The 23,580-nt window shown below is 41.9% G+C and overlaps 1 protein-coding gene across 2 annotated transcripts in view; it reads left to right on the top strand.

Annotated features, from left to right (window-relative positions):
• LOC111950672 (cytospin-B-like) overlaps positions 1-23,580 on the top strand; it is a 183,089-nt gene that overhangs the window by 46,990 nt on the left and 112,519 nt on the right. For both annotated transcript variants that reach the window (XM_070434267.1, XM_023968448.1), the window contains exons 2-3: positions 2,787-2,975; positions 3,664-3,799. In XM_070434267.1, the coding sequence (XP_070290368.1) occupies positions 2,811-2,975; positions 3,664-3,799 (301 nt within the window). In that variant the 5' untranslated portion in view covers positions 2,787-2,810. The remainder of the gene's footprint in view (positions 1-2,786; positions 2,976-3,663; positions 3,800-23,580) is intronic.

Raw genomic sequence — 23,580 nt, 5'->3', positions numbered from 1 at the left:
GGCTTTGGTAACTATAAATCATATTGTACTTTTTAATTTGTGGATATGCTGCTGACCAAATTCCATATTTAGCCTAGCTTTCCCATAAACCCATTTAGCTACATTACTCATATTTCCTGAGAAATATTGTATGTTTTTTGAAAATGTTTGAAGCAAAATGAGGGAAACCGCTGTCATCAGGAAGACAATAACATTTTGTAAAATGCCTCTTGCTATCTCTCTTTATCTCTCCCTCTCGATCTCTTTCTAAGACATTGGGTTTGTTGTAATTAGGTCATTTTGATGTAGGACACACTCCCAGTGCGGTAGGCCTAATTGTCCTTCTGTCTCTGCTGAGGAACAATAAAGGTTGTCTTTACATAACTGTGTCCCGGCAGTAGGAAAACTAAACCTTGAGTCATGCGCTACTATGAAGGTGAAAACAAATTAAGCCCATGTGTTTCTGTCAGGGTACTACTGAGACAAGGTCAGTGTTTTCATAGAGAGTTTTACACATAGTGAAGTACTTTTAAAACATCTTAGCTGATAGCCTATGTTCACAGAGAAAGACTTAACTCGTTGTGACTATTCAATAGACATTACCTCAGTGTTTGCTTCCTCAATTTCTGCCATTTCACCTTTAAAAGCAGCTCTTAGCTTTTCCTCAATTTTGTCTCACTTCCTCATCTTGGAGTTCCGAACATGTCCTAGAAACATTGAACATGTTTTACTAACCTGGATATGATTTATACATGTGACAATGGTTAGGCCTATCTAGCTGAGGTACATTACCAGACTTGTCTGTGGAAAGGCCAGTGAGGATGGATGATATTGGGCAACATCATATGACGGGACACACACACGCACGCACGCACGCACGCACTCACTCACGCACGCACGCACGCACGCACGCACGCACGCACGCACGCACGCACGCACAGATAATCAGATAAGGCTGTAAGAATCTGCAGGCTTTCTCTAATTACAGTTCGATGTTAAAAAGGTAGCAGTGGGAACTTTTCTAAGGAGACAACCACCTTCTATCAATTAGCAGACCTGGGTTCAAAGGAGTCAAATAGTATTTGAGGTCTATGAAAAACTAGGTGCACATGATTGAACTTTCCCGGCATAATGGAACTAAGGGAAAAGTCCCAAAAGTGCAAACCCTTGCACACCTGGAACTCTAGGCCAGCTCAAACTATTTGAAAGATTTAAAATACCATTTGAACTCAGATCTGGGTAGATGGTTTTGCTCTGAAGCCAGCTTGTTTAATTCCTGCTCAGGCTGCCTGTCATTATACACCCATGGAGGTTGTGAGAAAGACTGGGCTAAAATAGGATGCGGGCTGCTTGTACAATGTCACGTTAAATGTGCTAAATGCCTTGCAGCGTTAGAGGTAGACTAATTGTTAATGTTTGAAGAACACATCCATCCAGCAATTTATTGCTATTTAGTTCATTGTAGGGTTTAAGTACCTCGGAGAACCACTCAATTTGATTCTAAATGGACTTCTTGCAATGTAAATGTTAACTTGAGGTCTATACTGTGTGCTGCAGTAAGTAGGGTAAACGCTGAGGAAAATGCTGCAAGAATGATAATAATTTAGATCAGAGAGTGGGGGGGGGGTGTCTGCACTCAGCCGACCCCTTTTATTGATGGAGGACACCAAAGTGTCGGGTATCTCCGTTCACAGGCACTCTCACTCTAACGTTGTGTGAGTGGGTTATGCGTGCGTGTTAGTCAGTAATGATTGGGATACCCTTCCCTGAGACCTCACCTCCCCACCTTGGTTCAAATCAATGAGTCAGTTCCACAGCGAGCAGTGGTACAGGTCATTACAGTAAAGAGTAGGGAAGTGCAGTCAGTGGCTTTCCAAGCTAAGAGCACTTAGTTTCCTTCAGTCAATAACCACCTGCCTTTTCCACACCCACTTGCCTATATCTTCTTTCATTATTCTGAATTTTTCCACTATGTCTGTAATTTGTCACTAATAGACTTTGGTCCCTGTGCTGGTCCCTGTGCTTTTTCATCGATCTCACAAACATTTTAATTGTATTTTGACACCAAGCCACTCCTGTCTTTTTTTCAGTATAATAGCCTACTTTGAATCCCAACTGCAGTAAGGGATGGTATTGTATTGTTTACTTTTTTTGTGCTTCAAAATGAGATGTTACATGATTGAATTCCAATTTGCGTATTCCCCTAGCTAAGTGAATCCAAACCACCTACCACCAACTAGTGTACTGTGATCTGGGTGTGTTGTGTTACATTTGATTTCCCAGTCCCAGTGGTGTCGAAGGATATCTGATTGGACAGGAGGCTGTGTTTTCTCAGTTCTGTAACAGAAAGTGTCCTGACCAGCGGGGGGCTGATAGTCTCACTTCCTCAGCTGCCCTCTCACTCTGCTCAGACTACCTACTGTTGACTTGTGTCTTGTATGTCATGGCACAGGCTGAAATGCCATCAGTGGCAGCACCATATCCTCTAACCACCCCTTCACTTTGGACTCTCTCTTCTCTCAGATACATAGGCCCTTTCTCTTTACAACTGTACCAAATGTACCCAAGGTCTACTTGATTAGATGTAGGACTCTTTTCCTGTACATTATTTTGATGTGGATCTGGAATACTATGTCTACTACTGAGGGCCATGTTTAATAGTTTTTATTGAAATAGGCTAAATAGAGTAAACCCGTACTGAAATCATTTCATTTAAACCAGCAGAGGTCATAATGACTGAAGCATTTTTGTCATACCCATGTATCCATAATAATATGTATACCCTGTTCTCTCTCTCTCTCTCGTAGGCTGCAGGTATAGCAGACAGAGCCATGCTGAAAGGGGGTTCCGCCAAGGCGGGGCTGCCCAAGCCAGGGCTTCAGGAGAGGGCCAAGCAAGTCTCCCTCGCCCTCTCTACCACCACCTCCACCACAGCTACAGGCATCAAGACATCCAGGTCCTCCAACACCCTGGCCACAGACCTGCGCCTCAGCAGGGTGAGTTATACCAGACAGGAGAGTAACTTCACACCACTGAACACACCCAACATCTCCTTAATGAATGGTGGGAGGTTGGAAGTGGGACAGGTGGGAAGGAGATGGGGGAAGTTACCACCCCTTTACTTTGTCTAAGAGCCATTCTGTTCATTTGGATAATTGATCATGTTCAATTGCATTAGTCTACCTCTGCATCTCCTGCATACACTCTGACCTCGGTTGGGTGTCACAAAGCATAGACTGACAACATATCTCACTATAGTACAGATTGAGTGCTATTACAATTTCATACTAGTAGATTGAGTAGTTTACTAGTAGTTTTCCAATTGGTGAGGTAATCTGTGGTTTCCTAATCCCTGACTGTGTCAAGCCTGCTCCCGCTCCCCCTCTCTGGCACTCGAAGGCACCAGGCGGCCCATCATTACGCACACCTGTCACCATTGTTACGCGCATCAGCGCTTCATGGGACTCACCTGGAGTCTACTACTTTATTGATTGCCTCCTCTATATTTGTCACTTCCTCAGTTTCTTCCCCGTGTCTACATTAATGTCGTTTTGTTCCCCCGTCCAGATGCTGTTCTTGTTTTGTTATATGTCCTTTTGTCCATTAAATCTTCACTTCCTGTACTTGCTTCTCGTCTCCCAGCGTCTGTCCTCACAGACTGTATGTTGTATGTGTGTCTTATAGCTGAAGAGAGCCAGTAGTGATGACACCCTGGCCAAGCCTACCCTGGGGGCAGTAGCCACAGGCTCCCGAATGAAGAAGACTGTCACTACAGGGGCCATCTCTGACCTGGCCGACGCGAGACCTCGCAGCCTCTCAGGTAGGGGACCATAGACTGTAGGGGTGGCAGGTAGCCTAGTGGTTAGAGTGTTGGGCCAGTAACCGAAAGGTTGCTAGATCAAATCCCTGAGCTGCCAAAGAAAAAACTGCCGTTCTGCCCCTGAACAAGGCAGTTAACCCGCTGTTCCCAGGCCGTCATTGTAAATAAGAATTTGTTCTTAACTGACTTGCCTAGTTAAATAAAGGTACATTTTTAAATAAAATAGATCAGTACACACAGACCACACACACAAGACTCACCATAATTGTTTATGGTTATATTCAAATATATTATTTATGCAATGTATTCATAGTAAAATAACTTAACTTATCGCATTTTATCTAATCTTATCTACTACTACTACTACAATGTAATTCAACATGGGTACAGTGCATTCACAGATTAGCTTCCAGTTTCTCCATTACTTCATTAGAAAAGAGCCACTGGTTTTAGAACTCACAAGCCCAAGCCTTTTTCCTCTCTTCTTGTATGAGTCTATCTAGGGTCTGTTTCTGTAAAAGAGAAACCTGTGCCTCACCTCCTTGTACAAGTCGACCAACTCTGCTTCTGCTCAGGCAGGTGCTGGCTGTGCTCAAGGATCATAGCCATGTGTCTGAGCTGATACGTCCAGTACGGCTCGCACTGACAGAGACCCGGGCCGTTTGCCTCCATTGGTGCTCTGCATGCCATTCATGGTCCAGCCTAGCCTGTACATATCGCTGGATATACAGATGTAGGATCTTAATTTGATCACTCTTTTGTAGTGTATTCAAGGTTTAAAAAGGCTTCTAAAGTTTGTAATTTCCACTTTAAAATGTCAGACTTGATTTGCCCTAATGGAAAATGTATCAACCCCTACAAAAAWATCCAATAATTATAATCCACATAATAGTTCACATTTTCTGTTGCTGCAGGATTATATTCCTGCCATAGCAAACTGGCTCAAATTAAGATCTGTGTCCTCCCGAGTGGCGCATTGGTCTAATGCTGTATCGCAGTGCTAGTTCTGCCACTAGAGATTCTGGGTTTGAGTCCAGGCTCTGTCGCAGCCGGCCGCGACCGGGAGACCGATGGGGTGGGGCACAATTGGCCCATCGTCGTCCGGGTTAGGGAGGGATGTCCTTGTCCCATCGCGCATTAGCGACTCCTGTGGCAGGCCGGGCTCAGTGCACGCTGACACGTTCGCCAGGTGTACGGTGTTTCCGCTGACACATTGGTGCGGCTGGCTTCCGGGTTAAGTGGGCATTGTGTCAAGAAGCAGTGCGGCTTGGTTGGGTTGTGTTTCGGAGGACGCACGGCTCTCGACCTTCGCCTCTCCCGAGTCCGTATGGGAGTTGCAGCAACGAGACAAGACTGTAACTACCAATTGGATACCACGAAATTGGGGAGAAAAAGGGGTAAAAAATTWAATAATTAGAACTGGATCGATCATAGCAAAAGCAAATCAGACTTGTAGTCTTGAGGTTGTTGCCACCAAAACGGAGTTCCAATCAACATTTACGGCTAACTACCAAACATTCTAAACTTTAAACATTCCATTGAAGTTGTTCTATTCAATTGTGATATCATCTTATTCAAATATCAGTGTATTCGTATGATTTAGAATCACCATGGAAATTAAATAGAATGGTTTTAAATCAACACTGACTCTGAGCAACAAACATTCAAAATTCAAACATTCTATCATGCTTGGTTTGATAGATACGGTAAAAGAGTCAATGGAATGCAGACTGTTCCATTGACCAGATTGGCACACATTCAACAAATCTGATCTAACTAAGTGGATAATTGTCAAATCTGTCATGATTTATGTGTTGTAACAGACCCACAATGTGGTTACTTAAGTCTGATTTGGATATATTTGACTGTTTTCGCTGCATAAAATGTTGAAGTTTTCAGGATTAGAAGAAGTGGCTGCTAAATGCCAACTCCTGTTCATATAAGCTGGTTAGCATAGCTAGCATACAGAAATTGGTGATGTTGGTAAATCGTTTTTTAACTGTAATGCAGTTGACTGGTGACGATGACATGAACATGTGTTGGAGTTGACTTCCATACAAGCATTATACTCCGATTTCTACGTAGACAGTGCATTCAGAAAGTATTCAGACCCCTTGACTTTTTCCATATTTTGTTATGTTACAGCCTTTTTCTAATATTAATTAAATTATTTTTTCCCCTCATCAATCTACACACAATACCCGATAATGACAAAGCAAAAACAGGTTTGTAGAAATTTTAGCAAATGTATATAAAAAAACGGAAATATCACATTTACATAAGTATTCAGACCCTTTAATCAGTACTTTTTTGAAGCACCTTTAACAGCGATTACAGCCTCTTCTTGGGTATGACGCTACAAGCTTGWCACACCTTTATTTGGGGAGTTTCTCCCATTCTTCTCTGCAGATCTTCTCAAGCTCTGTCAGGTTGGATGGGGAGCATCGCTGCACAGCTATTTTCAGGTTTCTCTCGAGAGATGTTTGATCGGGTTCAAGTCCGGGCTCTGGCTGGGTCACTCAAGAACATTCAGAGACTTGTCCTGAAGCCACTCCTGAGTTGTCTTGGGTGTGTGCCTAGGTTCATTGTCCTGTTGGAAGGTGAACCTTTGCCCCAGTCTGAGGTCCTGAGCACTCTGGAGCAGGATCTCTCTTTAATTTGCTCCGTTCATCTTTCCCTCGATCCTGACTAGTCTCCCAGTCCCTGCTGCTGAAAAACATTGTCACCGCATGATGCTGCCACCACCATGCTTCACCGTAGGGATGGTGCCAGGTTTCCTCCAGACGTGACACTTGGCATTCAGGCCAAAGAGTTCAATCTTGGTTTCATCAGACCAGAGAATCTTGTTTCTCATTGTCTGAGAGTGCATTAGGTGCCTTTTGGCAAACTCCAAGCGGGCATCATGTGTCTTTTACTGGGGAGTTGCTTCCGTCTGGCAAGGCTACCATAAAGGCCTGATTGGTGGAGTGCTGCAGAGATGGTTGCCCTTCTGGAAGTTTCTCACATCTCCACAGATGAACTCTGGAGCTCTTTCAGAGTGACCATCGAGTTCTTGGTCACCTCCCTGACCAAGGCCCTTCCCCCCCGATTGCTCAGCCTGGCTGGGCAGCCAGCTGTAGGAAGAGGTTTGGTTGTTCCAAACTTCTTCCATTTAAAAATGATGGAGACCACTGTGTTCTTGGGGACCTTCAATGCTGCAGACATTTTTTGGTACCCTTCCCCAGACCTGTTCCTTGACACAATCCTGTCTCGGAGCTCTACAGACAATTATTTTGAACTCATGGCTTGGTTTTTGCTCTGACATACACTGTCAACTGTGGGACCTTATATAGACAGGTGTGTGCCTTTCCAAATCATGTCCAATCAATTGAATTTACCGCAGGTGGACTCCAATCAAGTTGTAGAAACATCTCAAGGATGATCAATGGGAACAGGATGCACCTGAGCTCAGTTTCGAGTCTCATAGCAAAGGGTCTGAATACTTAAGTGAATAAGATATTTCAGTTTATTATTTGTAATAAATTAGCAACATTTTCTAAACCTGTTTTCGCTTTGTCATTATGGGGTATTATGTATTTTATACATTTTAGAATAAGGCTATAACATAACAACATGCGGGAAAAGGGAAGGTGTCTGAATACTTTCTGAATGCACTGTAAACAATAGCCTAAATGTAGGGTACTTTTGCTGGGGAGCAATGAGGAGATTTGGGATCTTTCCCCCATGGCCCTTTTCGCCACGAGTTTCCATGGCAATTCCATTGTTTTAGTCGAGTTTGATTGACCTCTTTACTGCATCTATTGTTGATATTGCACCACACACACTCACAATCACAGTTCCATTTTACTTCCTCTTTAATTGTTAACCTTATAAAACAATTTTCCACCTGAAAATAAAATGTCAACTCTGGGTCCTTCCTACATAGAGTAAATGAATGGCCAAGTATCAATATTATTCTGATATATCACTGCTTCCTATCAAATATTGTAGTTGGCTTCTTATATGCTCAGTCGTCTGTCTGTGAAATAATCACACACAGTGCGGTGACGTACAGTACAGGTCAAAAGTTTGGACACTCATTCTTTATTGTTACTATTTTCTGCATTGTAAAATAATAGTGAAGATGTTAAAACTATGAAATAACCCATATGGAATCATGTAGTAACCAAAAAAGTGTTAAACAAATCAAAACAGATTTTAGATTCTTCAAAGTAGCTACCCTTTTATTTGATGACAGCTTTGCACACTCTTGGCATCCTCTCAACCAGCTTCACCTGGAATGTTTTTCCATCAGTATTGAAGCAGTTCCCACATATGCTGAGCACTTGTTGGCTGCTTTTCCTTCACTCTGCGGTCTGACTCATCCCAAACCATCTCAATTGGGTTGAGGTTGGGTGATTGTGGAGGCCAGGTCATCTGATGCAGAACTCCATCACTCTCCTTGATCAAATAGCCCTTACACAGCCTGGAGGTGTGTTGGGTCATTGTCCTGTTGAAAAACAAATGATAGTCCCACTAAGGGCAAACCAGATGGGATGGCGTATCACTGCAGAATGCTGTGGTAGCCATGCTGGTTAAGTGTGCCTTGAATTCTAGATAAATCAACGACAGTGTCACAAGCAAAATACCCTAACACCATCACACCTCCTACTCCATGCTTCACGGTGGGAAACACACATGCGGAGATCATCTGTTCACCTACTCTGCGTCTCCCAAAGACCCAGCGGTTGGAACCAAAAATCTCAAATTTGGACTCATCAGACCAAAGGACAGATTTCCACCGGTCTAATGTCCATTGCTTGTGTTTCTTGGCCCATGCAAGTCTCTTCTTCTTATTGGTATTCTTTAGTATTGGTTTCTTTGCAGCAATTCGACCATGAAGGCCTGATTCACGCAGTCTCCTCTGAACAGTTGATGTTGAGATGTGTCTGTTACTTGAACTCTATGAAGCATTTATTTAGGCTGCAATTTCTGAGGATGGTAACTCTAATGAACTTATCCTCTGCAGCAGAGGTAACTCTGGGTCTTCCTTTCCTGTTGCGGTCCTCATGAGAACCAGTTTCATCATAGCGCTTGATGGTTTTTGTGACTGAACTTGAAAAAACTTTCAAAGTTCTTGAAATGTTCCGCATTGACTGACCTTCATGTCTTAAAGTAATGATGGACTGTCGTTCCTCTTTGCTTATTTGAGCTGTTCTTGCCATAATATGGACTTGGTCTTTTACCAAATAGGGCTACATTGTATATACCAACCCTACCTTGTCACAACACAACTGATTGGCTGAAACGCATTAAGAAGGAAAGAAATTCCACAAATGAACTTTTAACAAGRCCAGGTGAAGCTGGTTGAGAGAATGCTAAGAGTGTGCAAAGTTGTTGTCATCAAGGAAAATGGTGGCTACTTTGAAGAATTTCAAATATTAAATATATTTTGATTTGTTTAACACTTCTTTGGTTATGTGTTATTTCATAGTTTGATGTCTTCACTATTATTCTACAATGTAGAAAATAGTAAAAATAAAGAAAAACCCTTGAATGAGTAGGTGTGTCCAAACTTTTGACTGGTACTGTAAGTATTCAAACTGGAGACCTGATTCACACCTGCGTCAATGCTTTGTTGAAATACCTTAGGCAGCGATTACAGCTGTAAATCTTTCTGGGTGAGTCTATAAGAGTTTTCCACACCTGGATTGTGCAATATTTGCCCATTATTCTTGTCAAAATTCTTCAAGGTTGTTGATTATTGCTAGAAAACCATTTTCAGGTCTTGCCATAGATTTTCAAGTAGATTAGGGTCAAAACTGTAACTCGGCCACTCAGGAACATTCACTGTCTTCTTGTTAAGCAACTCCAGTGCAGATTTGGCTTTGTGTTTTAGGTTATTGTCCTGCTGAAAGAACAATTCATTGCCCTGTGTCTGCTGGAAAGCAGACTGACTGAACCAAGTTTTCCTCTAGGATTTTGCCTGTGCTTAGCTCCATTACGTTTCTTTTTTTCCTGAAAAACTCCCTAGTCCTTAACAATTACAAGCATACCCATAACATGATGCAGCCACCACTATGCTTGACAATATGGAGAGTGGTACTCATGCGTTTTATTTGCCCCAAACGTAACACTTTGTATTCAGGACAAAAAGTGAATTGCTTTGCCAATTTCTTTGCAGTATTACTTTACTGCTGCCTTGTTGCAAACAGGATGTATGTTTTGGAGTATTTTTATTCTGTAAAGGCTTCCTTTTCCCTCTGTCAATTAGGTTAGTATTGTGGAGTAACTACAATGTTGTTGATCCATCCTCAGTTTTCTCCTATCACAGCCATTAAAAACTMTGTAACTGTTTGGCCTCAAGTCACCATTGTGCTCATGGTGAAAACCCTGAGCGGTTTCCTTCCTCTCCAGCAACTGACGCCTATATCTTTGTAGTGACTGCGTGTATTTACACACCATCTAAAGTGTAATTAATAACTTCACTATGCTCAAAGGAAATATTCCATTTCTGCTTTTTAAATTTTTTGCATTAGAAAACCTCCCTGGTCTTTGGGGTTGAATCAGTGTTTGAAATTCACTACTCGACTGACGGACCTTACTATAACAATACAGGGCGAGACCCAGATGCAGACACGGGAGGCAGATGGTTTGAGTCTCTGATATTTATTATAATCCAAGGGGCAGGCAAGAGACAGGTCATGGACATGCAAAAGATCAGAAACCAGGTCAGAGTCCAGGAGGTACAGAGTGGCAGGCAGGCTCGAGGTCAGAGCAGGCAAAATGGTCAGGCAGGCAGGCTCAGAATCAGGTCAGGCAAGTGTCAAAACTGGGAGGACTAGAAAAACAGAGATAAGGAAAAAGCAGGAGCACGGAAAAACACGCTGGTTGATTTGACAAGACGAACTGGCAACAGACAAACAGAGAACACAGGAATAAATACCCTGTGACTAATGGGGAAAACAGGTGACACCTGAAGATGGGTGGAGACAATCATAAAGGCAGGTGAAACAGATCAGGGCGTGACACTTACAGATAATTGTATATGTGGGGTACAGAGATGAGGTAGTCATTCAAAAATAATTTTAAACACTATTATTGCACACAGAGTGAGTCCATGCAACTTATGTGACTTCTTAAGCAAATTTGTACTCCTGAACTTATTTAGGCTTGCCATAACAAAGGGGTTGAATACTTATTGACTCAAGACATTTCAGCTTTTCATTTTTAAGTCATTTGTATTTAAATAAAAACATAATTACACTTTGACATTATGGGGTATTGTGTGTAGGCTACTGAAAAAAAATCTAAATTTAAACCATTTTAAATTCAGGCTGTAACACAACAAAATGGGGAAAAGATCAAGGGGTGTGAATACTTTCTGAAGGCATGGAGTTATAGGGTTATAGGGTGAAATGTCCCTTGATGGACACTAGAGGGCCATAGATCATCACTCTGATTTCCCGTAACTGCTCAAGGTCCAGAACACAAGCCGCCACTTTCCCCGAAATCCCCTCTTTATTTTCCATAACTGTTCTGTGTCTCGCTGGCCTGTTGGGATCCAGGTAGTTGTCTGATAGTCTTATGGCTCTTAAAGTTTCTGGGGCAAAACCTGACACAGTGAGTGTACATTCTTATCGTCTGCCCCTCTAACAACCCCTGATTAGCTCTCTGAACTGTGGCCATTTGTTCTGTCATGATACAGAAATTAGGACTTATTTTTCAATAGCAGCTATAATGGAAAGGGAAAGAATGCTCATCATTGTGACATTTTAATTATTTTGATGTTTTACTGTTCAAGTGCTGTGTGTGTGTGTGTGTGTGTGTGTGGTGTGTGTGTGTGTGGTGTGTGTGTGTGTGTGTGTGTGTGTGTGTGTGTGTGTGTGTGTGTGTGTGTGTGTGTGGTGTGTGTGTGTGTGTGTGTGTGTGTGTGTGTTGTGGTTGGTTGTTGTTAGTGAGTTACACACTCAGGTGTTTAGTGTTAGGGATTGTCAGTCAGTCACATGGGTGACAATGAGGCCCTGGAACAAAAGAACACCCAGTGCTCAGTATGTTTGACTGTGTTTGAACCTCAACAACAACCTCAGCAAATTAACCCGGTCCTCTGTCATTGTGACAGTATAATACTGTAACTGTATCACACATTCACCCACAGGACACATACTGGACACATCAATCATAAAGATAGATCTCTCAATTGCAGCAGTCATCCATTGTAGGCTGCATTTTCTAAACATTTTGGCTATTTTACTTTGCTCAGACTTTTGTTCATCACACAGTTAAACCAGGCTCCACTCCTCTAATTAATTTGTGTGAATAACAAACTAAACACTTAGGCCTAGCTGTTATATAAACCCTGTCTGTGTTTTGACTGAACTAAGCATAAGGTCTTTGAAAGTAGAATTAAAAAGTGGAGTGTTTGATTGTTTACAGGGTCCCAGTCTGAAGTATGTTGTTGCTGCTGATGCTGCGTCAGAGGAGGTTACTTCTTTATACAGCCTGCTGTTGTTTAGTCTGCTGCCTGTCTGTCTTTGCTGCTGTTTTTGCTTGGCTGGCTGCTCATTTCAACAGAAAACGTGTAGGTGCGTGTGTGCATGTGCTGTGCCTACCCTCCAGTGTGGGTGTGGCCGGCCAGGCAGGGCATAACTGAATTAACTGAGCAATATTTAGTCTCACAATGTGGARGAACGCTGTGCTATTTCATGGGTTTGGCAGCATTGTGTGTGAATACCACTGAATAGGGTGGAGCAGCCAGGAGCTGATCACACTTGGCCTACTTTAACTATCTTTTACTGACTGGCTGACTTTACCTCAGGTTAAGGTTGGTAGAACTCAGTAGACTTGTTTTTCTGCCTCAGCTCTAGCTGTTCCTACTGTACTGTATACGTTGGGAAGTGTTCTGAATTCCATACATACAGGTTTGAGGCATATATAATGATGAATCTCATTAGGTCACGCTTGCCTCTTTGTCTGTGATGAATTACACGTGTTAAAGTATATTAATGGCTTCCCGAATACCTGGACATACAGTACCAGTCAAACGTTTGGACACATCTACTCATTCAAGAGTTTTTCTTTATTTTTACTATTTTCTACATTGTAGAATAATAGTAAAGACATCAAAACTTTGATATAACACATGGAATCATGTAGTAACCCCAAAAGTGTTTAACAAATCAAAATAGATTTTAGATTCTTCATAGTAGCCACCCTTTGGCTTGATGACAGCTTTGCACACTCTTGGCATTCTCTCAACCAGCTTCACCTGGAATGCTTTTCCAACAGTTTTAAAGGAGTTACCACAAATGCTGAGCACTTGTTGACTGCTTTTCCTTCACTCTGTGGTCCAACTCATCCCAAACCATCTCAATTTGGTTGAGGTCATGTCAGGTTTTGGCCAAGACTGTTTGGGTTTTGGTCACTAGATGTCCCCATTGCACCTTTTTTGTACCTTTTGTTTTTCTTGCTCTWATTATTGTTTGCACCTGTAGGTCATTCCCTTGTTAGTATTTWAACCCTGTGTGTTCCTCAGTTCCTTGCTCAGTGTTTGTAAGTTAGCACCCAGCCCCAGCCCAAGCCTTGTTTTATACAGATATTTMTCTTGTTGGATTTTCCAGAGGTTCTCTGGTTTAGTTCTTGTGTATTATTTGAGTAGTCTTTTGAGGTTTGTTTTTCCCTGCTGTTTTTTACCACTTTGTGGAGTTTCTTTTGTATTTTGGAGGATTTCCATTTTGTGCCTCTTGGCTTTATTTTTGGACATTGTGGATTTAGTTTCTTTGCCTGAAGATTTTGTTCTTTAATTAAACCACCATCTCTAGTACTGCTGTGTCTGCCTCATCTTCTGGCTTCTGACGATTATTAGTGACTGTTTCTCGCACCGGGTCCTGACAGGTCAGGTGATTGTGGAGGCGAGGTCATCTGATGCAGCACTCCATCACTCTCCTTATTGGTCAAATAGCCCTTACACAGCTTGGAGGGTGTCCTGTTGAAAAACAAATGATAGTCCCACTAAGCACAAACCAGATGGGATGGCGTATTGCTGCAGAATGCTGTGGTAGCCATGATGGTTAAGTGTGCGTTGAATTCTAAATAAATCACAGACAGTGTCACCAGCAAAGCACCATCACAYCTCCATGCTTCACGGTTGGAACCACACAAGCGGATATCATCCGTTCACCTACTCTGTGTCTCACAAAGACACGGCAGTTGGAACCAAAAATCTCAAATTTGGATTCATCAGACCAAAGGACAGATTTCCACTGGTCTAATGTCCATTGCGCGTGTTTCTTGGCCCATGCAAGTCTCTTCTTCTTATTGGTGTACTTTAGTATTGGTTTCTTTGCAGCAATTCGACCATGAAGGCCTGATTGACGCAGTCTCCTTTGAACAGTTGATGTTGAGATGTGTCTGTTACTTGAACTCTATGAAGCATTTATTTGGGCTGCAAGCTGAGGTGCAGTTAATTGCTAATTTCGGGAACTGGTAACTCTAATGAACTTATCCTCTGCAGCAGAGGTAACTCTGGGTCTTCCTTTCCTGTTGCGGTCCTCATGAGAACCAGTTTCATCATAGCGCTTGATGGTTTTTGTGACTGAACTTGAAAAAACTGTCAAAGTTCTTAAAATGTTCCGCATTGACTGACCTTCATGTCTTGATGGACTGTCGTTCCTCTTTGCTTTTTTGAGCTGTTCTTGCCATAATATGGACTTGGTCTTTTACCAAATAGGGCTATCTTCTGTATACCAACCCTACCTTTTCACAACACAACTGATTGGCTGAAACGCATTAAGAAGGAAAGAAATTCCACAAAGGAACTTTTAACAAGGCACACCTGTTAATTGAAATGCATTCCATGTGACTACCTCATGAAACTGGTTAAGAGAATGCCAAGAGTGTGCAAAGCTGTCATCAAGGCAAAGGGTGGCTACTTTGAAGAATCTCTCATATAAAATATATTTTGATTTGTTTAACACATTTTTGGTTACTACATGATTCCATATGTGTTATTTCATAGTTTTGATGTCTTCACTATTATTCTACAATATAAAAAATATAAAAAATAAAATAAAACCCTTGAATGAGTAGGTGTGTGCAMACTTTTGACTGGTACTGTGTATGACCAAGGACATTCCAGATTTCTGCTAGTGATGAATTGTTGGTAGGCCTAACCATCAGTTTGGTTCTGTTTTGAATCAGCTGTGTCAGTAGTATATTTGTGAAGAATAGCTTCATCCAACAAACCTCAACAAATAGTAGGCCTACAGTTAGTATTGGACGGACATAGATTTGTGTACAGTAACCATATTGTCTTAGCATTTCCCTTGTAAAATCCCACTGTGGTAGCAGACTAGCAGTGTTTGTTTATCGAGCCCCATCCACACAGTGTTTGGGGGTTGTGTTTTGGGTAGATTGCTAATTCACATCTCTCTTTAGGTCTGTTGTATGGAGGAAAACATTTATTTTCTCCATTGAACAAAGGGCTTCTGGGAGCTGAGTGAAAGTGTGAAACCAAGCAAAAAGTGTTGTGCAGAATATCATTCTCAAGTTGTCACACAATGAAGCCCTGATTGGCTTTTAAATGTATCAAGGGGCTTTAATAAAATAATTTTGTTTTCAAGGTTTTCACACCACAGGATAGAAATGAGGTTTGTATACTTTGTGTCCTGCCTGTATAATGATTTAATTAGGCAACTTCCTAAATAATTCCTTACTATTCAGCTTCCAGTCCAATGTTATAGGGACGGATTTTGTTTAGATTAACACTTGATTGTAAAGCACTCTGCAGCTTAAGGATGAGTGCACCGAGTACACTTAGCCTTGTTTTGTAATCGCAAGCTGCACCAGTCTATTCCCCCAGGAAAAGATGTTGTAGTTAAAATAAGCTAAGTTGGCCTTTATATAAAGGTTGTTTTGCACCCTTATCTCTTTTAGATAAAAAGCAGCAGTGTGAGAGATGTTGTGTTCTCCAGAGACAGATGGGGTATTTTTTTTTACCCACAGGGATTTCATGTTTGAGTTTGTACTTGCATTAACCAAACCGAATCGTTTATGTGTCCAACAGGGAAAAGACAGAGGATTTCATCTGACTAGTGCCCTAACATACTTCATTAGTGGGTAGAAGACGTTCACTGCACTTAGCTAACTCCGAGATAGACCAACATGGATGAATAGAGATCGAGAAAGAGTCCTGTTATTGGCTACATTGTAGAGCTGAAAATTATAGACACCCACCATACTGATGACTTATCGCAGGCAGAGATGTGGTAGAGAAATGTGAATTTTGAAATGAAATAAGTTTGCTAAAAKGGTTGATTGTTAATGGGACAATTTGATGGCTACAACCATCAAAGTAGTAGTAGTAGTAGTTTAAAGGATAATTTATAACACTGTGGTGCACATTAATGTTATAAACGTATCACTCTGTTTATTGTTATTGCATCAATTCAGGCAATGTATCGCAATATGGATTTTTGTCCATATTGCCTAGCTCCACTACATTGGCTATAGCATGACTATTATCTAGTCTAACAATCACTCAAGTGAACAACTAGAATGGACCTATCATGAGCACATGCTTAGCATACTCCACCCAGCAGGCTGTATTGTGTTGTGTTCTATGTGTCTATGTCTATCTGCCTCCTCCACACCAGTGAGTACCTGTTGAGACAGATTAACCTGACAGTCAGTGGACAGGTCAGACAGGTCTGAAGAAAAAATCCCATTAGGCATGATCATGTGATGAAGGAGTGTTAGCCTAGTCAACCATGTATACAACCTGGGTTGACAGTTGAGGCCTACATAATGGTTAAGAAATAATGATGGTGGTTGAAAGGAACCCAAGCAAAAGGATGTTGATTGACAYACCTTGGCTRTTTCTCAATATGCATACTACCTTGCTCCACACTCATTCTCCGACAACGTTCTCTTGAGTAAGTTCTTGTGAGGACGAGATTGTGGAGAATGCATGCTTCACCTCCCCATTCACTGAACCTTCTTCCAGCCAGGACAGTGGCAACAATAGACGAAACAAGATATACACAAAGCAAATGTTTTCATAATTATCAGCTAGATATGTGAATCGTAGCTATGTAGTTAGCCAGCTAGTTAAAACAGGCAAAAATTACCTACAACTAATGTTATGCAAGGTAGATGTACATTTTTCGTGGCTTGCTAGTTAACGAGTTAGCCCTGTTGACTTACCCATTCACTGAACCGTCTTCCAGCCAGGCCAATGGCAATAGAGMCTAAACAAGATATACACAAAGCAACCATTTTACTTCATAACAATCAGCTAGCTATATGTGAATCATAATAATGTAGCTAACCAGATAGTTTAACAGGCAAAATGACATAAAACTAATATTACGCAATATAGTTGTCAATTCTTCATGGGTAGCTAGCTAACAGTAGTAGTTATCCCAATTGACTTATTATGGACTTGCGATCTACGGTACGTAGGCAGSTAAACATGCCAAAATTAACACAGCATGTATTTATTAACTTCTCAAGATAAAATATTGTAGTCACCCAACATATGCGATGTGAATAGGCTACATTTCATTCCGAAGTCGGAACTCACCACAGTGTTTTATATCAAAATGTGGGTTGAACTTCGTTGTCCATGAGACAAGAACAACATGCTCTTGTGTTTGTCTATAAAGCACTTCTGAATAAACGACCTTCTTATTTATCATCACTTATCAACATTAGAAATATAATTCATAAAACCAGGTCTCAAGCATGGATTACACTCAAGCATGGATTACAAATCGCCCATGCGATTTCCACAGAGCTGGGTATGGTTGCCTTTTCCTGTTACGCTCCTTGCTTATGGAATGGACTGCAGACCAAATTTAAACTTGAGACTCTTGTCCCCCTTGCCCGTTTTAAATATTTATTGGAGGATTTGTATTTTTGTATTGCTTGTAACTGCTTCGGGTAATGCAAGTTAGGAATAACCTATGTGTAAATGTAACAATCTGCTGTTGTATTTTTTTGTGATTTCTGTGATCGTTTTGTTTGCCTTGTGTAATTTCTTAATCATTGTACCTAAACTGTATGTGTAAACATGTATACGCAGGGCCCAGCTGTAAAAGAGWCCTTGGTCTCAGTCTGTGTTCCTTGTTGAAATAMAGGTATAATAATGGTCGACATTCATTTTTTAAATTGCGTTGTTTTTTAAGGGGTTGCGTCATATTTCTTTGCATACTTTCCGTTGAAGGTTGCATCAATGCATACCTCTAAATATGTACAAACGGAGTACGCACTCGAGCAGTGCCCTCCATGCTCTGTTTCGCATACGTTGATTTGGACTCATATTCCGGCCCTCCCGTGCTCCAATTTGCGTGTTCGGGGTACGGTAGTATGCATTATGAGAAACATCCTTTGTTTTCTGAATGTCTGAGATGAGATATCAGGCAGGGAAAATGTAATATTTTAATATAGATTTGGCTTGTGGTCTGATATTTAAACGTATGATGTGATCTTATATTTTGAGTGAAATATCTGTGTCTTATCTTGATGTATCGATGAGGATAGGCAGGGACAATGCTCAGAGTTTAGTGAAATCTACTGTAGCTTTTGAAGATTTGTACCATGCTGTCAGTCACAATGAAAGATGGTTATGTTCTGTATGTGCTGGTGGAGGTAAATTAGCTCTATTGATTTATGTCAACTTATTATTTTCTTGGTTTACTTGATCTTCTCACCACCTTGCTCTGTGGTAAGTATTTTGTACCGAAGACAGTTTTTATTGCTGGATTATGTAACTGTGTCAGCATTGTCATGTTAGTCTTGTAAACTGAATTCTGCTCCTATTCAGGCAATCTGGACCTGCAAGGCTTTGAGGCACAGTTTTCATTACCCTAGCATTGCTCAGACTTGTCAGAAATTACACATGTTCTATACATCAAAATCTGCTTTCATTCGTGATGTTTGATGTTGGCTTTGGTGTTTCTTCCAAATACCAGATTGAACATTTTATTGAAAGATAATGTTTCACTTGTTCTATGTAGTTTGTGTGTGAGCATGTAGTAGGCTACTCTCTCAAATGCCACAGTTTAAAGGTAAGTTATGCATCAGCCATACCTGTCTTACACTGTTCCAACAACGTGATTCATTAGTTTGTGCCAGAACATCTTACATATCCGTACTATCACCTGACTAGTTAAGGCAAAATGTTAGGCTACATTCTTGTGAGGTAGTGATAGAATCCCCATGTCCTTGGAGGTATGAATAAATTAACTTGATGTCACTCTGCTTATTTAGTAAAGTGACATCCTTTTGTTGTGATCATCACACCAGTGTCATCTAGAGACCATGACTCCACTCTCTGGTGTCCCTCTCCATCAGCTGCTGAGAACCAGCCAGAGCCTGTCCCAAGTCCCACAGCACTTAAGAGATTGCTGCAGAGAGAGAGAGTGCCAAGAAAGGGAAGAAGAGGGAGTGAGAGGTAGAGCCAAAGCCAATAGAAGGGAGTGAGGGGTAGAGCCACAACCACGGGAAACACACAGACTAGCAGCGTCATCTATCTCCTGTCCAGGGCGACTAAGAGGGTCACTAACATCCAGTATGATCAGTCTGGATTTCCTACTACTCTTAACAGCATTCCATACTAATGGGATGATACAGTGGGTCTGTAATATAATACCTCTTTATAATGCTTAATCAGCGGTAGTGGTACTTTACGCTACGTTCAATATGTTTAAGTTCCATTTATTGCCATTAAGTATAAGTACATAGGAATTTCTCTGCAGTGAGAGCTCCAGGGTAAAAGGGTAAAAAGGGATTTAAAGAGGGAAAGATATTTATATTCACACTGTCCCATCAGACGAGGGTTTAACACCACAGCCACGTCCAGATTACTTATTTAAGCACTTCATCAATATTTAAATGAAGAGAGTAGGGTTAGGGTAAAGGATCCCCTGTGGAGTGCCAGGATGAGAGAAGACAGAGCAGTTGCTACTCTATAAATAACATTTTTATCATCAGCCCTGATGAGGTAAGATGATGTGCACTAGTAGCTACTTCATGGATGGGTACTCCCTTTACCTCACACCTGTTCTGATTTACACACTGCTGTTCTCACGTGGAATGGATGCAGAGCACTTACTGCAGGCAGTTTGAACTTTGAAGGTCTCGTGGTGTGTCACTGTTCAAAGGGCCAGTTTTACGCAGTCATTTTATTGCCTTTACCAGTAGCACTGTCTTGACTTAAAGATACAATAGATATTTGAAAATCCTCTGTGGCTCAATATCAATATCTGTGAAGCCAAAACAAATATATCTGCTGTTAGAACACAGTGTCCACAGCTGTAACTGGTGGCTTGACAGTGTCCTAAACTACTAGAGGGCAAAGAAGATCTCATTGTGATGACTGATTCAGCCCAGACGCTAATTCTGGAGCCCCTCTGGCCCTGTCTGACACTCACACTGTGTCACGGTCATTAAGAGGTCAGTATTTGTCATCAGGACCAACTTAGGTTAGGAAGCCTTCACACCTGCTGCCACGTTTACCGCACACTCTTCCATTTCATTAAGAACCCAAGTTGGTCCTGATGACAAATACTGACCTCCTAACGAACGTGACACAGTGTGAGTGTCAGACCGGGCCAGAGGGGCTCCAGAATTAGCGTCTGGGCTGAATCAGTCATCACAATGAGATCTTCTTTGCCCTCTAGTAGTTTAGGACACTGTCAAGCCACCAGTTACAGCTGTGGACACTGTGTTCTAACAGCAGATATATTTGTTTTGCTGTAAACATGGACCACAAACTGAAAAGCATAGTTAGTTAGCTGTAATAATGGGGGACCCACCCAACAATGTCTCTCTCTGTCTCTCACAAACTATCGTTTTGGCAAGGCGGTTAGGACATCTACTTTGTGCATGACACAAGTAATTGTTCCAACAATTGTTTTCAGACAGATTATTTCACTTATAATTCACTGTATCACAATTCCAGTGGGTCAGAAGTTTACATACACTAAGGTGACTGTGCCTTTAAACAGCTTGGAAAATTCCAGAAAATGATGYCATGGCTTTAGAAGCTTCTGATAGGCTAATTGACATAATTTGAGTCAATTGGAGGTGTACCTGTGGATGTATTTCAAGGCCTACCTTCAAACTCAGTGCCTCATCATGCGAAAATCAAAAGAAATCAGCCAAGACCTCAGAAAGAAAATTGTGGACCTCCACAAGTCTGGTTCATCCTTGGGAGCAATTTCCAAACGCCTGAAGGTACCACGTTCATCTGTACAAACAACAGTACGCAAGTATAAACACCATGGGACCACGCAGCCGTCATACCGCTCAGGAAGAAGACGCGTTCTGTCTCCTAGAGATGAACGTACTTTGGTGCGAAATGTGCAAATCAATCCCAGAACAATAGCAAAGGACCTTGAGAAAATGCTGGAGGAAACGGGTACAAAAGTATCTATATCCACAGTAAAACAAGTCCTATATCGACATAACCTGAAAAGCCCGCTCAGCAAGGAAGAAGCCACTGTGTAGTGCATTATATAGTAATTAGGGTGCCATTTTGGATACACTCTGGGCCCCTGGAGGCCTGTGGAGAGGCCACGAACATGTGGCCATGAAGGGACAGTGTGTGTCTGTGGGTCGCAATGGAGCCCACCTGACTGGGGCACAGTCACTCTCTCTAGCTCCTCCTCATCACTGCCATATGAATTAATCCAACATGCCTCAATACCACTGGGACTCCTCAGTCCTCTTTAGCCTCCATAAGCATTCTACCGTGACAGACACACACACACACATACACAGGCATACATGCTTACAGAGAAACACACACAAGCACTGGTGGTGCGTGGGTCAGCTGTTTGTTCACCTGCCTGCAATTGCTAATAACCCATCCACAACCAAGTGAAAGTGAAAATATGAGGCCCTAACCCGCAAATATAGAAAATGCACTGTTGGCTACAGTCAGACACGGCGTAACAATATTTTGCCTAATTTAGATATGTTTCAGCTGATCATTTTAAAATAGCACCTTTACTGACAGTCCTTAACTGCATATTCACATTTTCTCAAGATGCTGAAAGAAAGAAATCATATTTCTTCACTCCTATTCCCGAGTCAAAATATACTTTCAGTGTATAATTTTTCTGCAACAAATGCTTAATTCTGCAGGAGTTCATATTAAGGCTATTAAGAAGTTATAGACCAACAGTCACTGTCCAGATTTCAGTTTCTATTTAACCCATCTGAACGATAGTCTACACTTCCCTTGATGTGCCTCACAAGCATCACACATAACATAGGCACTGCTAATATCCTTYTTTAACACCACCAAATCTTTCCTAAACATTACATTTCTGTCCCTCCCTTCTCATTATTTTCAACTCTCCATTTCACAGCTTTTCTCTTATTGAATAAAACTCTGACATTGTCCTTTTTGCCTCAGTATATTGACCTTAACTTTTTCTGCCCGTTCCCAAAAGCGTTTGGCGATTGGCGTGTAGGCTATTTGGCGCGCGTACAGTTAGGCCCTAAAGCTTAGGCTTACGCACTAATGTCAAATAGCCTAAAAATAATAAAATAAAAACCTAAATGTAGCCTATAGATAGATAGAAATTGATACATTTGTGGATGTTTTTATATACAGTGGGGAGAACAAGTATTTGATACACTGCCGATTTTGCAGGTTTTCCTACTTACAAAGCATGTAGAGGTCTGTAATTTTTATCATAGGTACACTTTCCTTGTTCTCCACTCATTACCTGTATTAACTGCACCTGTTTGAACTCGTTACCTGTATAAAAGACACCTGTCCACACACTCAATCAGACAGACTCCAACCTCTCCACAATGGCCAAAAACTAGAGAGCTGTGTAAGGACATCAGGGATACAATTGTAGACCTGCACAAGGCTGGGATGGGCTACAGGACAATAGGCAAGCAGCTTGGTAGAAAGGCACACAACTGTTGGCGCAATTATTAGAAAAGGGAAGAAGTTCAAGATGACGGTCAATCACCCTCGGTCTGGGGCTCCATGCAAGATCTCACCTCGTGGGGCATCAATGATCATGAGGAAGGTGAGGGATCAACCCAGAACTACACTGCAGGACCTGGTCAATGACCTGAACAGAGCTGGACCACAGTCTCAAAGAAACCATTAGTAACACACTACGCCGTCATGGATTAAAATCCTGCAGTGCACGCAAGGTCCCCTGCTCAAGCCAGCGCATGTCCAGGCCCGTCTGAAGTTTGCCAATGACCATCTGGATGATCCAGAGGAGGAATGGAGAAGGTCATGTGGTCTGATGAGACAAAAATAGAGCTTTTTGGTCTAAACTCCACTCGCCGTGTTTGGAGGAAGAAGAAGGATGAGTACAACCCCAAGAACACCATCCCAACCGTGAAGCATGGAGGTGGAAACATCATTCTTTGGGGATGCTTTTCTGCAAAGGGGACAGGACGACTGCACCGTATTGAGGGGAGGATGAATGGGGCCATGTATCGCGAGATCTTGGCCAACAACCTCCTTCCCTCAGTAAGAGCATTGAAATGGGTCGTGGCTGGGTCTTCCAGCATGACAACGACACGAAACACACAGCCAGGGCAACTAAGAAGCATCTCAAGGCCCTGGAGTGGCCTAGCCAGTCTCCAACCTGAACCCAAATAGAAAATTTTGGAGGGAGCTGAAAGTCCCGAAACCTGAAGGATCTGGAGAAGGTCTGTATGGAGGAGTGGGCCAAAATCCCTGCTGCAGTGTGTGCAAACCTGGTCAAGAACTACAGGAAACGTATGATCTCTGTAATTGCAACAAAGGTTTCTGCTAC

Source organism: Salvelinus sp. IW2-2015, linkage group LG23 (assembly GCF_002910315.2).
Source record: "Salvelinus sp. IW2-2015 linkage group LG23, ASM291031v2, whole genome shotgun sequence".
Taxonomy (NCBI): Eukaryota; Metazoa; Chordata; class Actinopteri; order Salmoniformes; family Salmonidae; genus Salvelinus; species Salvelinus sp. IW2-2015.
Note: the sequence above shows the minus strand (reverse complement) of the source record. Positions and strands in the feature narration are given on the sequence as shown.